Source organism: Eucyclogobius newberryi, unplaced genomic scaffold (assembly GCF_026437365.1).
Source record: "Eucyclogobius newberryi isolate DKJ021-1_F unplaced genomic scaffold, fEucNew1.0.hap1 SCAF_13, whole genome shotgun sequence".
Taxonomy (NCBI): domain Eukaryota; kingdom Metazoa; phylum Chordata; class Actinopteri; order Gobiiformes; family Gobiidae; genus Eucyclogobius; species Eucyclogobius newberryi.
In genome coordinates, this window is record NW_027315757.1 from 29,126,220 (window position 1) to 29,141,690 (window position 15,471).

Consider the following 15,471-nt stretch of genomic DNA (forward strand, 5'->3'; position numbering starts at 1 on the left):
TCTGGACGCCTCTGTGACGTCATCCGCATGCGCAACCAGGGGTCCTGCGTCCGCTCGATCAGCGTGTGTCCCCTGCACATCCAATCGACCTCTCGTGTGTCGGTCTGTGTCCAAACATGTCCCGCTGTCTGTCTCTGGCCCGGTTCACACTCGGACTGTCCAGGACCAAACCCTGGGCTGTACCGTGTGCGGCACGCGGGCTGAGCTCGCGGGCCGTCCTGCAGCAGCGCTCGTGCTCTAGAGGTAAGTAATGATGTAATCTGTTTTAGCACAAACAGCCGACATCTTTGATTAAACTGACGTGCATCTGTTTATTTACATTCATTTTTACGATGTAAATTGACACAGAAGTAGGATGTCATAATATAAAATGCTAGTGTCACGATTATTGTGTGAAAAACACGATCTAACGACTATTGCTTGATTATTGAGACTGACAACAGTGACATCTTTAATTGTCTTTCATTAACTTGGTCTGACTTGTTACTGTTCCTGGCCTGACACAATTTTGTCTTTCAGAAAGTTCAATTAAGTTAAATTTGACAAAAACTTCCAGATAAAAGGAGTACATTTTAAGTCTATTTTTTGGACTATATATTGACCAAAAAAGACTTCTTAAATCATCAACATTTATTATTTTTGGTTCGTACTGTTGTCGAATAACCTTGACATCCCTACACAAAAGCTCCGATCATTCTGTCGCAACTGGCTCCGTTGTGCATAGACTATGTATAACACTAAATGTGACATAAGTCTGTAATCCCGTCTATATTTTAGCAGGTAATAGCTGGACACAGCAGCAGAAATGGAGCAGTCGACCCAGAGTGTGGAGCCCGTGCCTCTCCTTCAACCCAAAGAGTTACTACAGCACCCAACAAGCGGAGCAGGAGCCCGAGGAGGAGCCCCTTCACACCATCATCAGTGACACAGAGTCCGTCCAAGGTACAACCCAAAACACACAAGCAGTCCGACTCATCATAACCCATTTTGAGCATTTAGCAATCACATGTTTCACTTCTCCAGGATCCTTTTCAAAACATGAATTTCAGGCGGAGACCAAGAAGCTGCTGGACATTGTTGCCAGATCCTTGTACTCGGAAAAAGAAGTAAGCGAAACACGCGAGGGGGACAAAGCAGTCGTGTAGTATCTCAAGCGTCTTCACTAACCCATCACACTTGTTCTAGGTTTTTATCAGGGAGTTGATCTCTAATGGAAGTGACGCTCTGGAAAAGTTGCGGCACAAGCTTATGACGGGAGGAGGAGAGACGGCCCCAATGGAGGTCCATCTGAGGACCGACGCCAACCAAGGCACCTTCACCATCCAGGTTTGTCTCCTAATGTTCACTGTGTCACCCGAAGCTGTATGCAACAAAAAACACTGCACCATTGAGATCAAGAAGCCGAGAGTAATCAGTTATTGACAATCATGATAGTTTTTGGTCAATTTAATCGTAATATCAAAATACAATCCGTGACCATTTTATGAACAATGTTGAGTCTGTTTCATTATACTCTGCAAAGCAAATCTAATACAGGAGGAATGGTAAATGTGAATGAAAGAAAATGAAGGATTTCACAGTTGTTTCTTGATAGTGTCAATAAGCATGAATCATTGTTAAACTGTGAGTCGAGGAGGATAAACTATAAAGTACAGAATTAATTGTGATAAATGCACCTTTGCAGTTTGCTGTCAGCCGCCATTAAAAGCAACAACATTATTAAATTGTGATCTATCTTCTCACAATAATGGTGACATCCCTGGCCGGTGTAGAGATTAGAAACAATGGTTAATGCGGTTATTTGAAAGCACTTTTACTCTGACACAGGACACGGGGATCGGTATGAACCAAGCCGACCTGGTGGACAACTTAGGAACTATCGCTCGTTCTGGCTCAAAGGTATTTCATTACATTTTAATTCCTCGTCATGTATAAGAAATAGTCAAATGTCCATAACGACGCCGACCACTTTAATAATATATTCTCTCCCCAGGCTTTCTTGGATGCCCTTCAGAACCAGGCAGAGGCCAGCAGCACCATTATCGGTCAGTTCGGGGTGGGCTTTTACTCCGCCTTCATGGTTGCGGACCGCGTGGAGGTGTATTCACGGGCGGCAGAGCCAGACTCACCCGGCTACAAGTGGTCCTCTGATGGGTGAGACGCCAGGGGAAAATTAAACGCAAAAAACTTCAATCAATTAGGTGTTAGCATTTGAAAAAAATAAAAATGATTCCCGTTTTGCAGTTCCGGAGTGTTTGAGATTGCTGAAGCCAGTGGGGTCCAGCAGGGCACCAAAATAGTACTTCACCTTAAAGACGACTGCAAAGAGTTTTCTCACGAGGACCGAGTCAAAGGTAACGCGCAGCACCGTCAAAAAGGTTTGCATCTGACCTTATATTGTTTTAACGTCAATTTCTGTTTCAGAGGTTGTGACAAAGTACAGTAACTTTGTGAGTTTCCCAATTTTCCTGAATGGACGGAGACTCAACACCCTACAGGTCGGTCTCGGACTGTTTTGTCGGTTTTACTTTCCCCTGCGACATAAAAACTGGACTGTTATTCAATGTTTTTGGATCTTTAGGCGCTGTGGATGATGGAACCAAAGGAAATCAGTGAGTGGCAGCATGAGGAGTTTTACCGCTACATTTCCCAAGCCTACGATAAACCGCGCTACACCCTTCACTACCGCGCCGACGCCCCACTCAACATCAGAAGCATCTTTTACGTCCCGGAATCGGTGAGCAGTCCAAAAGCGTCACACTTTACTCTGTTTTGAGCGAAGAACTGTTGAGTGATCTTCTGCCCCCGTCCTCAGAAACCCAGCATGTTTGACGTGAGCAGGGAAATGGGCTCCAGCGTGGCCCTGTACAGTCGAAAGGTCTTGATCCAGACCAAAGCGGCGGACATCTTACCCAAGTGGCTTCGCTTCCTCCGAGGTGCGCGCTCAGAACGTCGTTGCGTCTAGTGAACGTTTCTAAAGTTGTGTTGTTGCGGCTGTGCAGGTGTGGTGGACAGTGAGGACATCCCCCTGAATTTGAGCAGAGAACTTCTCCAGGAGAGTGCACTCATCAGGTACAGAAAGAACGTACCATCCACAAATGTTGACCGTTATTTGTTTGGGAAACCTGCCGTATTCACATTATGGCGTAAAGACTGAGATACACATGGACTTGGTGAACTCTGCTGCTTTCTTCCCTCAGAAAACTGCGAGACGTTCTGCAGCAACGAGTCATCCGTTTCCTCCTTGATCAGAGCAAGAAGGAGCCGGAGAAGTACAGCAAGTTCTTCGACGATTACGGCCTTTTCATGAGAGAGGGCATCGTCACCACACAGGAGCAAGACGTCAGGGTGAGCGAGGGGGCGGGGCTTTAGTGGTACTCCAACGTTTGCGGTGAGCTTTGCAAATAGAGATGCGGTTTGTTTAGTGCATATTTTTAAGGCAAATGATTGTGGACTGGGGCTTGTGTAATTCAAAGCCAAATATGTGGACCCTTGTTTTGTTATTGACACAAACATGCCCTGCTAATCTTCTTGCTTAAGGTTCTCTCAGCTAAGATCAACCTGTTTAGCTTTCTTAATCCTGCTGAGGGAAAACGACACATTTCACCTTTTACTTTATTTTATTTTGTATAGTTTGTCATTGTTAATAGAACACATTCAGCTCGTGTCAGGTCAGAATATTGCAGTTTGTCAGTTCTCCATTTTCGTTTTCCATCTTTCATTTATAGTACAGGCATTTTCATTGTCAAATATTTGTTTTGGTGGAGTCACCCGCTTGACTTGCATGAATGCCATTTTCCAGCCATAATAAGATTGTCTTCATGGAGAAAAGAAGGTTTCGGACCCTCCACCTAAAATGTACATAGTGCTGTTTTAAAATGCAGAGAAATGCAAATTATTTTGACCTCAATTTGAACCTACAGACAGTTAAGAATCATCAAACACTCGCACTTAGACTGGAAGAATGGCGCCCCTTTCTTGCCCGCCCGGACTGCAGTGTCCTGGGTGTCTAACACAGGGGGGCAGAGCAACTCTCTCATAAACCTGCAGTGAAGGTTCAATTCCTCGCTGCGGATCCTGTCGGGAGGAATAAACTTGATGATAATAAGGTTCATACCACCTAGAATAAACTACCGTAGTTTTGGGTCGATAGAGCCCTGCACATGACATAAACAAAGAAAATAGAAACGATATATATACAGGCCGCAGCTGTCCACGTTGTAACCTGAAATATTTACTCGTATAGTACACAATAGTGAGACGCCAGTTGTCTTTTGAACTGGGGGGCTCGTGGAACCGGGGTGCTCGTGGGTGCCCGCGGTCCTCTGCTGCGCCACGGGTCTAATTAGACTAATTTCTCCGTGAATATGAGTCTGATTGTAATAAAACAAACGGCGTTTTGAGTCTTAAAATATATATATATATATATTATTATTTGACTTCTACTGTCCACTGACGTCTTCTTCTACAGTGTCGAGTGCTCCCCGGCAGCCGTTAGCCAGTAAAGTCTAAAAATTAGACGCACCGTTGTATCAGCCGCAGGGTTCAAAGCGTGGGAAAAGTGTAGCGGCTCAAAGTCCGAAACGTACGATAGACTTCTCATTGTAGTCCTTTCAGATTGTTGCAGAGATTGTCTCGCAGTGCGCTCACCACACGCAGCTAGTTTATTTCCCTCTCCCCCCTTGTCCTGCACTCCCACATCAAGAGATCGCGAAGAACCAGACTTTAAATGTGAAATGATCTTAAAATGTCCGTTTTGCTCCACTAGGAGGACATTGCAAAGCTGCTGCGGTTCGAGTCGTCCGCTTTGCCGGCCGGTCAGCAGACTAACATGATGGAGTACTCCTCCCGCATGAAGGCCGGCACACGCAACATCTACTACCTGTGCGCGCCCAACCGTCACCTGGCAGAACACTCGCCCTACTTCGAGGCCATGAAGCAAAAGGACATGGAGGTGAGGGCAAAAGTGCTTCCAGTCTCTGCCGCTTTGACTGTCCCGCGCCCACAGTCCCGCTGAATACTCCCGTCACGTGCACAGGTGCTGTTCTGCTACGAGCAGTTCGACGAGCTGACGCTGCTCCACCTCCGAGAGTTTGAGAAGAAGAAGTTGATCTCGGTGGAGACGGACATCGTAGTGGACCATTACAAAGAGGAGAAGTTCGAGGACACCAAGCCCGGTTTGTTCACATTTACTTGCTCTATTAATGTGTATCGAAAAATGCATTCATCGTCCTCATGACTCTCTTCCTGTGACCTCAGAGTCCGAGCGCCTCACGCAGGAGCAGGCCGATGACCTGATGGCTTGGATGAGGAATGTTCTTGGACCTCGAGTCACCAATATTAAAGTACATAACACACGTTTTCCCATTGTCTGTTGTAGTTGACTCCTCACTTGTCTGAAAAAGTGAATGAATGCATATATTTGGCGTTTCAGATCACTCCCCGTCTGGACACTCATCCGGCCATGATCACGGTGTTGGAAATGGGAGCCGCTCGACACTTCCTGCGGACACAGCAGTTGGCTCGCAGTGCAGAGGAGAGGGCCCAAATACTGCAGCCCACCTTAGAAATCAACGCAGGGTAATTATGCTTCTGAACTTACACTGTTTCAAGACATATTTTATTTACTTAGAAATACAGTATGTGGCTGTTGAATCATGAAACACTTGCACTTTGGCGCCCCTTTCTTGCCCGCCCGGACTGCAGTGTCCTGGGTGTCTAACACAGGGGGGCAGAGCAACTCTCTCATAAACCTGCAGTGAAGGTTCAATTCCTCGCTGCGGATCCTGTCGGGAGGAATAAACTTGATGATAATAAGGTTCATACCACCTGAGAGGATTATTCAATACTAATCGAAGACTTCTCATTGTAGTCCTTTCAGATTGTTGCAGAAGTTGTCTCGCAGTGCGCTCACCACACGCAGCTAGTTTATTTATTTGAACTCGCGCCGTTACAAGACATATTTTATTTACCATATTTTCCGGACTATAAGTTGCACCTTTTTTCATAGTTTTGGCCAGGGTGCGACTTGTATGTGATATTATTTGTTATTTTCACACTTGCAACTGCATTTTCATACGACTTATACTCCGGAAAATACGGTACTTAGAAATATGTGGTGGTTTTTGTCCAGGCACGACCTTGTAAAGAAGTTACACGAATTGAAGGATTCCAACTCTGATCTGGCTGGACTCTTACTAGAACAGGTACGGTTACTATAGACATATGTTAAATAATAACAAATAATATCTAATAGGTTCAATCCAAATATGTAATCTTCTTTTAACTGAAACTGTGAATGGTTAATTACTCTGTACTGAATCTAAATACATGCATTTTAATTTGAATTGGACGTGTTAAAGACACATTTCCTTAAGAATGTCCCTTGTTTTTGGCAGATCTTTGACAATGCCATGATCGCAGCAGGCCTGAACGACGATCCCAGGCCAATGATTTCCCGCCTCAACGAGCTTCTAACCAAAGCTCTCCAGAAACATTGAGACGCGTTACAGACTACTGGGGTTTATTGTCCGTCTGAGGAATGGTGACCTGTTCTCCACCACTCTGAAGGACGTCCCTCCATGGCCTTTATCTGAAATGAAAGCTGTCCTACTTTATGGGATGTGTTCAGTGTCGTGGGGAGAAAGCGATGCCGAACAGTGTTTCCTTATAAATGTACTGCATCTGTAAAAGCGGGCGTGGTAGTGTGCCTAATATGTTATAATGTAAACTTTTCTAATTTAATTTTTTCATTTGTACGGTCATGTTCTGTCAGAAAAATGCCTTGTCCCCTACATTTAAATTGACAGTTTTAAGTTTGTATTATTTCAAGTTTTAGAATCAAAAGAGGTGATTAGAGACTGCTGACCACCCCAAATATACAAATACAACGACGTAAAAGAAGTCTGTAAGCGTTGGTTTCCGCTCAGCGTGCAGTGAATGTCACAAAATGCAGCCCTGATTCACTACATGAACTTGTGACTGAGCTGAAATGCAATTAAATGAGACAAAACATTTTGGAAAACATGTTTACTGCATTTTACTCAAACACGTACAATGACCTGCAATGGGGTTTGCTGCGTATCATCAGGTGCAGCTTAAACATTGTGGACGGATCCTTAAGGCTTTGAGTGACCGCTCACTCGGTCAGCGACCCAGCACTGCCCGTACAGGTGACCCACATGAGCCCACTCAGGTCCCCGGGGGGCCTTCCATTGGCACACAATGTGGAGTTTGTGACTTAAATGTTTTTGGTTTTCATCAGTCACAGGAGTCACAGATGCCAGGAGTGCGTCAGGACAACTTGTCTATGTTGGCTAAGAAACGCTGTGCCCACCACTCGTCAAGGTCAATGGGGACGAAGTCTGGGGAAAGAAAGGAACGTAGTTTAGATTTGTGAAATAATCTAAATATAATATGCACAATCCTGAGAATAAAAGTTACAATTGCTTATAATTGTCAATTCCTGTTCACTTAATTAACCAAGTAGTTAAGTGGGTGACAATAAGAAATGTCTTACTCTTCATGTGTGGACTTGCAGTTTCCTCCTCGTACTTGACCGGCTTCTGGGCCTCTGATGCTTGAGTTGAGTCGTTATCCACCACTTCTTGCCAGGCTAAACAAAAAAAAAGTATTTGTAACATTCAAGTTTAAACCTCAGGAGTAAATGGACAAAGCTTGACATATCCTTTTCTAGAGCCACGAGATCTGAAGGAAGTGTTACGATGAGTGGAACAGAAAATAATGATTTAACTATTCACGATTACTGAGACCAAGAATAAACTACAGTGAAATCCTTATTCTCTCTTTCATTCCCATATTATTCCTCAAATTAGTTACCAACTTTACAAAGATCAAAAACAGCCAGAGAAAAAGTACTTTACATTTAGGTTACATTTGATTGGAGAGTACATCAAATTGTAAAAAGTAATACATTTGTCACAATTATATATATTTTTTAATGTTTATATTTTTAATAATGTAACCTGATGAATCACAATTATTGATTCACATCTCTAGACCCACATGTTCAATATAGACGTTATGCTTCACGTTCAAGAACAAACGACTTGAGCTCCTAAAACAAACATTTCAGACAGAAACTTGCTTAAAACAGTGCCTGTTTATTGGTTTTGCCATTTGCACCATTTGTAGAGCAAATATAACTGAAAATACTTGCTTGGATACTTTTGAGTCAAGCATTGTGTTCGTGTGCACTTCAATCAAGGTCCCTGGAGTCTTTTAAAATAACGTAGCATCTTTGAACATAATGCAACAAAACACAAACCTCATTCTTTGAAACGGAGAGATCTGGGTCAGTGACCAGATCAAACGCTTGATTTGTCCCTAACCTTTTGTTGTCGTTCCAAATAAAGTGTCGCTGACGTCCTGGTGCGACACTGGCTGTGAATGGAGTTATTTGCTAGACCTGGATATCAGTGTAGCAGCAGTGCAGGGTGAGGCCCGGCACAGAGGGAGGGCGGAACAACACCTCTTTTTAAAGCATTACCAGTCCAACCGCTGCTTCACTGTCTTTACCTTCACAGACAAACCTCACGTTGTCCTCGTGTGCCGGGGTGAAGCTCTCCTCCTGGTGCTCCTCACAGCTGAGCGCCGGTGCAGGGTGCTGGTACCTCTTTCCATTCAGGCGGTTGAAAACGATCTTGGGTGCAGGGAGGCTGGGAGCAAAGATCAAACAGACACAAGTTGACTGTAGTTGTGCAAAGTTGTTTGTGTAGCGTTGCAGCGGCTGGATGAAGGTCCACGGGCCACCTTGGCGTCACAAGGTCACATGGGAACAGCACAGAAGGCACAGATAACCTTGGGAGAGACTTCTTTATGTGGTTGTGAATCTTTTGACCGGGCCTGGCTCTAGTTTATGTTCCTGTTCTGCCAACTCTGCAAACGTGTGGCCAAATGCGTAATAACAGTGTAATAATAGCGTAATAACAGCGTAATAACAGCGTAACTACTCACTCGGGCATGCTCCACGAGGTCTGCTTGTGCTTGAAGTCGTTTATTTTGCTCTCCAGTTGCTGTGTTGACCCTTATGAGAGACAGAAGAAGACGTGACACATTTGACAACGAACTGTGTAAATGCATTGGACGTGTGACGCGGGCCTACCTGTGTTACCTGTGCGCCGCTGAGTGACCAGTTTGCTGGGACCCCGGGTAATAGTGTACATACTGAGCTGGCAAAGTCACCTGCAAACTTTGGGTAAGTCCAGTTGCTGCGCGGAGACGTTTGGAAAAGGCACTTGTGTAAACGACAGACTCACAGAGAGAGACGAGCTGGTCCAAAACGAGGCTCGGAGCACCGGACGAGAGCCTTAGTGACCGGTCTGGGAACACATGTGCATTGTTACGGGACAATGTCACGGAGCGCAGGGGAACCGCAGCTGTCACTCCAGACGGGCACGCAAAACGTCCCCCGCCACGCCCCCCCGCACGACTTAAAGGGACAGCGCGTCCAGGGCAGGAAGGGAAGGGAGGAAGGGAAGGGAAGGGAAGGGAAGGGAAGGGAGGGAGGGAGGGAGGGAGGGAGGGAGGGAGGGAGGGAGGGAGGGAAGGAAGGAAGGAAGGAAGGGAGGAAGGAAGGAAGTATGGAAGGCAGGTAGGAAGTCAGGTAGGACGGCAGGAAGGCAGGTAGGAAGGAACGAAGGAAAGAAGGAAGGAAGCAAGGCAGGTAGGAAGGAAGGACGGAAATTAATAAACAAACAAACAAACAAGATACAAGCTACAACAAAAACGCCCTACTGTATTTGGATTTTCAAAGTAAAACGTCTTTGCTATTGGCAGTTCATACAGTTTAAAATAATGTGTGTGCACGGACACCAAGAGAAACTAATTCAGCCAAAATGCCATTAAAATGTGTGCGGACTCAAAACTAAAAAAGCGTTAAACTAGACTACTATCCTTACGCGGTGAAGGCAATTTGACTGCTGAAGATATCGTGAAGGTGGAGAGCTCACCTCATGACATCAGCTCGTGGAATGGAGTGTTGAGAGAGCTCGAGATGGCCCTTGATGTGTGGACTTTGTGGGGCCTTTAAACTGGGTCCCACACTGCAGGAAACTGGACACAGTGAGGGCCAAACCATCGCCTTTTGTGAGCTTTTAACCTTGTAACTTTGAGTAATCCTGTATTGTGCTACCCCCTACCCCCTGTCCCCGCCCACATCCCTGTGCTGTGATTATTTGACAAATTCAAACTCCGACATCGTTACAGAGCCATTCTTCTTGACAAATCTGCTGCGGTGAAATGCGTCAATTCTATTTTTATCTTATATATATATATAAATTGTATTCGTTTTTTTAATGTGCGTCTTGTTTTATTTGATATATCTTGGTTTTATTATTGTTCATTGTTGTATGTTGCACCGAATCACCAAAGCAAGTTCCTAGTCTGTGAAGTTTCACTGACAATAAACCTTTTCTGATTCTGAGCTCAGCCGTTTTAAACTGTCAATTGTCCCTTTTTATGTTGTTTTAGGACAATATTGGGGTTTTACAGTGACCAAAATGTAAAATGATGCTCTACTTATGTTATAGCTCAATACAAAAAACAAAACATAACACGTATGTCAACAGACCTGAAACATCTTTAGTCAAGTTTAAGAAGACTAAAAAATAAAACATCACAATCTTCTCTCTTAAACATACTTACTTTAAATGTGTTATTATCTAGTTATAACGCCAACAGTCCCCGAGCAGAGAGGACAGTCCAGCCTCGCACCTTCACACCACGTTTGGCCCAAAACTGAACATAATCCCTGACAAAAAGAGAAACATCAAGTGAGTGACAGTAAATGTGATAAATAAAATAAGAAATATAAAGTATCTGTAGCTCACAGTGAGAGTCCTCGTGATGGTGGTTCAACAAAACATCCAAAATGGCTGACGACATCTGTCCCCATCTGTCCCCATCTGACCAATGTTGTTTGTTGTTGTGTCCAGGGCCGGTGTGATGGTGTGAGAGCTGTGACCACGCTCGGGTCAGACTGACACATCTGCGACAAGAGAAAGACGCAGGTTTAGTTTATTATTATTTATTATGACCTTGTAAATGACTTTGGGTTCAAATGAGGAAACGATGCTTGAACTGTGAAGCCATGAGTACTTTTTATACAAGTGATGTAGAGCTGGTGCAGCCTGGGAAACATGATTTTAATTCACCCTGGAGAGACAAAGAGACCACGAGAATGGACTGTTTAGCAAGCTTTATTCGTGAGTTATTTGGCGCTCAGACCCCGGCGGAAGACGTTGCAATCATGGGCACTCCATGATCTATTTGTATTAGATGTCTCCCCCCGGAGCCTGGAGACTGGTGGTGGTAGATGTGAAGAGAAGGTTGAGGATGAGGGGAATGTAGAGGAGGAGCTGGGGAGGTGGTGGGTCGCAGTACGGTTTGAGCGGCCGAGCCATCTGCCTGAGGGCTTAAATGTGACCACCTGGTGCTGATTGGGAGCGGGGAGGAGTCACTTGAGAGCGTTGATTGGGGATGAGGAGCAGGTGCGAGGGCCATGGTACAGACGCCCCCTGACCTTTCACCCTCCTTCTTGGCCAGGAAAAACTGCATAACCTCTTTGGGATAAGCGCAGAAACCTGGGAGAGTCCATGGTGAAGTGAGGGATCTGACTCTCACAGACGGACAGGCCACGCCCGCTTGAGTGCGATGATGGCGCTGGGGAGAGGGGTCCTTCCATGGAGGCCTTGATGTAGATGGGTGGAGTTAGGTCTTCCAGGCTGAATTTACGCAGGCTTCATTACACGTAGATGATCCAAGTTGCTGGAAATACACTTCCTGTCCAAAAACAAAAAGTCACCACTTGGATTGAACAAAGTAAATCCAGTAAGTTATCTCCTCCTGCTGGAGAACTGCTGCAGGTGAGGATCTTTCAGCTGTTCAAACCCGACTGATGCAGCGAGTGGAAAGACCATGTGGAAAGACGAATCCCGTGGTCATGGAAAAGATGTCGGTGTGTTTGAGAAGGGTCAAATCACAGCCAAAACATGTCACAAAATGAACCCCCCACAGCATAATCCAATATATTAATCTCAACTGTGTATGTCTTCAATGTTTACAAAATGGAGTTCGGACTGTGTGACACGTTTCTACAGAAAAAGATCACGATAAATGATATTGAAACTACTTTATGCCAGTGACGGATCGTTAAAAACATAAGCTGCAATAAATAAATAGCACAACTCTAGTAGTGTCAATAAGGAGTGAATAATAACAGTTACTTATTTCACTCTCGATGACTCAAATCTTAACATGCACATGCTCAGCTGCAAATATATTGTTCTTTTTCCCTGTTATTGACCGATAAGTTGACAGTAATTATCATGGCAGGCCTGGTTCAGACTGTTTTAAGGACCATTATAATATCACTCTATTTGCTGCTTGATCAGGGAGTTGCTAAACTGTATTTCATTGTTTTTTTTTCTCATGACAAGGACAATCAATACTATTTTTAAAATGTGATTGATGCAGGGAAAAAATAGATCTGAAATTCAACTTTGTGTAAAAACTATAACATCAATTGACAGTAAAGCATGTTTCCCATTGTAATTCACCAGCACAACATGCTACAAGCTAATCATATTGACTACAGATGGGGCAGCTAAAATGAATACTGTTGAAAAGCAGTTGTTTTTGAATATAATACGAGCTAAGGAGTCTAGTCACTTATAGATATCATCAGAGCATTTGCACATTTACCTTTAAGATAATTCATGGCAAAGAACAATGTGATCAATGGAGGATTCTGGCTCTTGCCCAAACCAACAGAGGAATCTGAGGTAACGAATGCTGAGTCCAGTTCAAATGTGTAAAAACAAGACTAACATTCTGTGATCAGCTACACTATACAAGATCCCACAATTAAAGCCACAATTAAAGCCACAATTAAAGCCACAACTAAGCCTAAACTCATTGCACTGCAGCCAGGACACGTGCAAAGCAAATAAGAAAACACCAGGATTACATCAGAGTCATCTAAAGGGCAACAGTGACGTCTCTGATGGAGGCTAGCGTGTTCTCCGGAGCACTGGCCCGGGCCTGCTACGGGGGCCAGCGGAGGGGAACCGGAACACCGCTATGAACACGCACACGGCCGCGGTGGGCACGGAGGCCACGGATGCGCTCCTCGTCGACAGCAAGACCAGGAAAAATAAAACAGGGATGAGCTGCTTTTCCTTTTGGAAGCATCGTGGAGAAAAATGCATGTGTTATTTTGGTGAAATGTTGCGTGAGAAAAGGACCACGGACAGCGCACGGCAGCTTTGAGATGATCATGTGTTATGGGCTTCAGAGCCGCGTGTTTACAAGAATACTGAACAGATTTATCATAAATATATGTGACAGGGTGATTTTGAAACTAAGATTGCATGAATAACAAATGGAAAATGAGAGAAATAGTATTTATTTTGAAGCGGACGTCGACGTAGATGAATGTTTGTCGCCATCTAGAGGTTAGAAACATTAGTGCAGAGACGCTTAAAACAACAACAACAAACTACAAATGCGTTTAATATATATCAGTACAGATTTTACACTTTCACTAATTTGTTATTATTGAATTAGGTTTCACACTTTATTTTGTATCTGGATACACCGACTAAACAATAGAAAGTATTAAATAATGAACATTGAATACAATTGTAAAAAAAAAGCTGACGGCATTAACAGAACTCCCAGAGCAGTCGTTTTTACTCTGCTTAGGTAGATTGTTGGTGTTCCTCACCTTTTGACTTTTATTGTAGCTGTATATATTAAATTTGCATGTTATGAGTTTGAGAATTTGAGAAGTTTTACCTTTAACTCAATTTTGAGTCTTCAAGTCAATTTTAAAAACATTAACAAACAAACATTTTTTTTATTTATTTTTTGGCCCGTAGGCTTTTTCAGATGGGAAAGTTTAGTGTGAAATGGGGATAAGTTTAGTGTGAAATGGGGATTCAAACTCGCATCACTGCCGGCTGCATGTGGAGCCTGGCATAATGTGCTGCCACTTCTGCAGGTGGAACTTCAGACTGCCTACTCCGAGTAGGCACATGTGATGGAGTAGGAGGCTGAAAAGGCTGAGCCCCTGACAAAGCTGTAAGGTGAGGGGCTGATGAAGGCGTCCAGGTGAAAATGTCCTGTAAAGCGTTGAGTCTAATGTGAACGTGCTTTCCTCTGTTTTGTCATAGGTCACACTTGGGCGACTATCTTGTGTTACATGTTTCAAAATGACAAATGGCCCTTTCCATCTGGATCGGATTTGTCAGGTGAAAGGCATAAGCTGCAGGTGTACCTGTTGTAGGTGGGGTCACAGAGGGACCACAGTTCAACATAATGTCCAGTGGCACGTTTTGTTCCCTTCCATGCAGAAGAAAGAATGGGGTGAATCCTGAGCTAGAACGTACACTGCAGTGGTATGGAGTTCCACTAGTGGGAGAAACTGATCCCATTCACCACCAGTTTGTGCAATGTTCTTTGCAAGATGGTCTTTCAGAGTCCTGTTCAGTCTCTCCATCATGCCATCTGACTGTGCATGTTAGGAGGTTATCCCCAGTAACCTGCACAAGTGGTTCACAAGGTCAGATTCAAACTGTCTTCTCTGGTCTGTGTGGATTGACTTCGATCTTCTTGGTCTTGGATTGACTTGGATTGTCCTCAAAAATACATTTTACAACTGTAATGACACGTTGATCTTTCAGTTGAAACAGATTTGCATATGCGTGTGAACCAAGGCATACCTATTGCCCTGAGCTGTAATGGGTAGTTCAGTAATACCAGACTGACTTGAACAGACTGCAGTGGAGCGAGCTCATGTGGTACAGGAGAACTTCGCTTTGACAAGACATGACATGTCATGAGGCCAATAGCAGATACGTCTAGCTCTCTGTAGTGTCCGTTCTGTGTTCAAATGTCCACTTAATAATTACTATATAAAGCTGCCAAAGCTGTGGGGAGAAGTACTTATGGCAAAACCACTTGAATGTTCACAGGATGCGTGAGAACTCGGTTTTGACTTTCGGCAGAGAATCCCATTTCTGATAATAAGGAAACTCCAGTTTCCTCTATAAAGGGGAGAAGTACCTCAGCTTACCAATAGGGGGCCTAGATGTACTGTCTTTTACCCATGAAATAACTGTGCTTAACCATTCATCACTCTGTTGCTGTTGGTTCATCCGTTCAGAGTCGATCGATAAGGTGTCGTCAATGTCCGGATTAATGTGGTCTTTAGTATCTGTGGCAGCCACAGGGACACACTGCACAGTTTGGTCAAGTCTTTCTGTGCTGGGGCGTTTGGACAAGGCCTTTGCGTGAGGTTTACCTTCCCGGTGCATGAGAGAGTAGTCACAGACGTCCAACTCAAGGATCCATTTGCTGCGTCCACCTGTGGGCTCATTGTCGACTGCAGTATTCTTTAGGCTCAGCAGCAGCTTATGGTTTGTGATCACAGCAATGGAACTGCCTGAA

General features: G+C 44.3%; 2 protein-coding genes and 2 non-coding genes across 5 annotated transcripts; 3 read left to right on the top strand and 1 right to left on the bottom strand.

Annotated features, from left to right (window-relative positions):
* Positions 1-26: 26 nt before the first annotated feature.
* On the top strand, positions 27-6,692 carry trap1 (TNF receptor-associated protein 1). 2 transcript variants are annotated; one of them, XM_072443321.1, is made up of 18 exons: positions 27-243; positions 778-942; positions 1,024-1,106; positions 1,186-1,326; positions 1,828-1,899; positions 1,994-2,154; positions 2,245-2,354; positions 2,425-2,498; positions 2,582-2,737; positions 2,816-2,936; positions 3,003-3,072; positions 3,201-3,348; positions 4,769-4,954; positions 5,039-5,177; positions 5,260-5,345; positions 5,435-5,580; positions 6,134-6,206; positions 6,399-6,692. In XM_072443321.1, exons 1-18 carry the CDS (start codon positions 117-119, stop codon positions 6,498-6,500), a joined length of 2,160 nt encoding a protein of 719 aa, XP_072299422.1. In that variant the 5' UTR covers positions 27-116; the 3' UTR covers positions 6,501-6,692. The 2 variants fall into 2 exon arrangements, with proteins under 2 accessions (XP_072299422.1, XP_072299423.1); XM_072443322.1 differs by having other exon boundaries at positions 30-243; positions 781-942.
* On the top strand, positions 3,979-4,095 carry LOC140358857 (small nucleolar RNA SNORA26). The gene has a single exon (XR_011926740.1). It is a non-coding gene; the product is annotated as a small nucleolar RNA SNORA26 (small nucleolar RNA).
* LOC140358858 (small nucleolar RNA SNORA26) lies at positions 5,688-5,804 on the top strand. Its single transcript, XR_011926741.1, has one exon. It is a non-coding gene; the product is annotated as a small nucleolar RNA SNORA26 (small nucleolar RNA).
* Positions 6,693-7,047: 355 nt separating the features above from the next.
* LOC140358470 (MAPK regulated corepressor interacting protein 2-like) lies at positions 7,048-9,422 on the bottom strand. The gene is made up of 5 exons (XM_072443323.1): positions 9,125-9,422; positions 8,977-9,046; positions 8,539-8,678; positions 7,520-7,615; positions 7,048-7,364 (listed from the first exon to the last, which is right to left on the bottom strand). Exons 1-5 carry the CDS (start codon positions 9,183-9,185, stop codon positions 7,294-7,296), a joined length of 438 nt encoding a protein of 145 aa, XP_072299424.1. The 5' UTR covers positions 9,186-9,422; the 3' UTR covers positions 7,048-7,293.
* Positions 9,423-15,471: the final 6,049 nt, after the last annotated feature.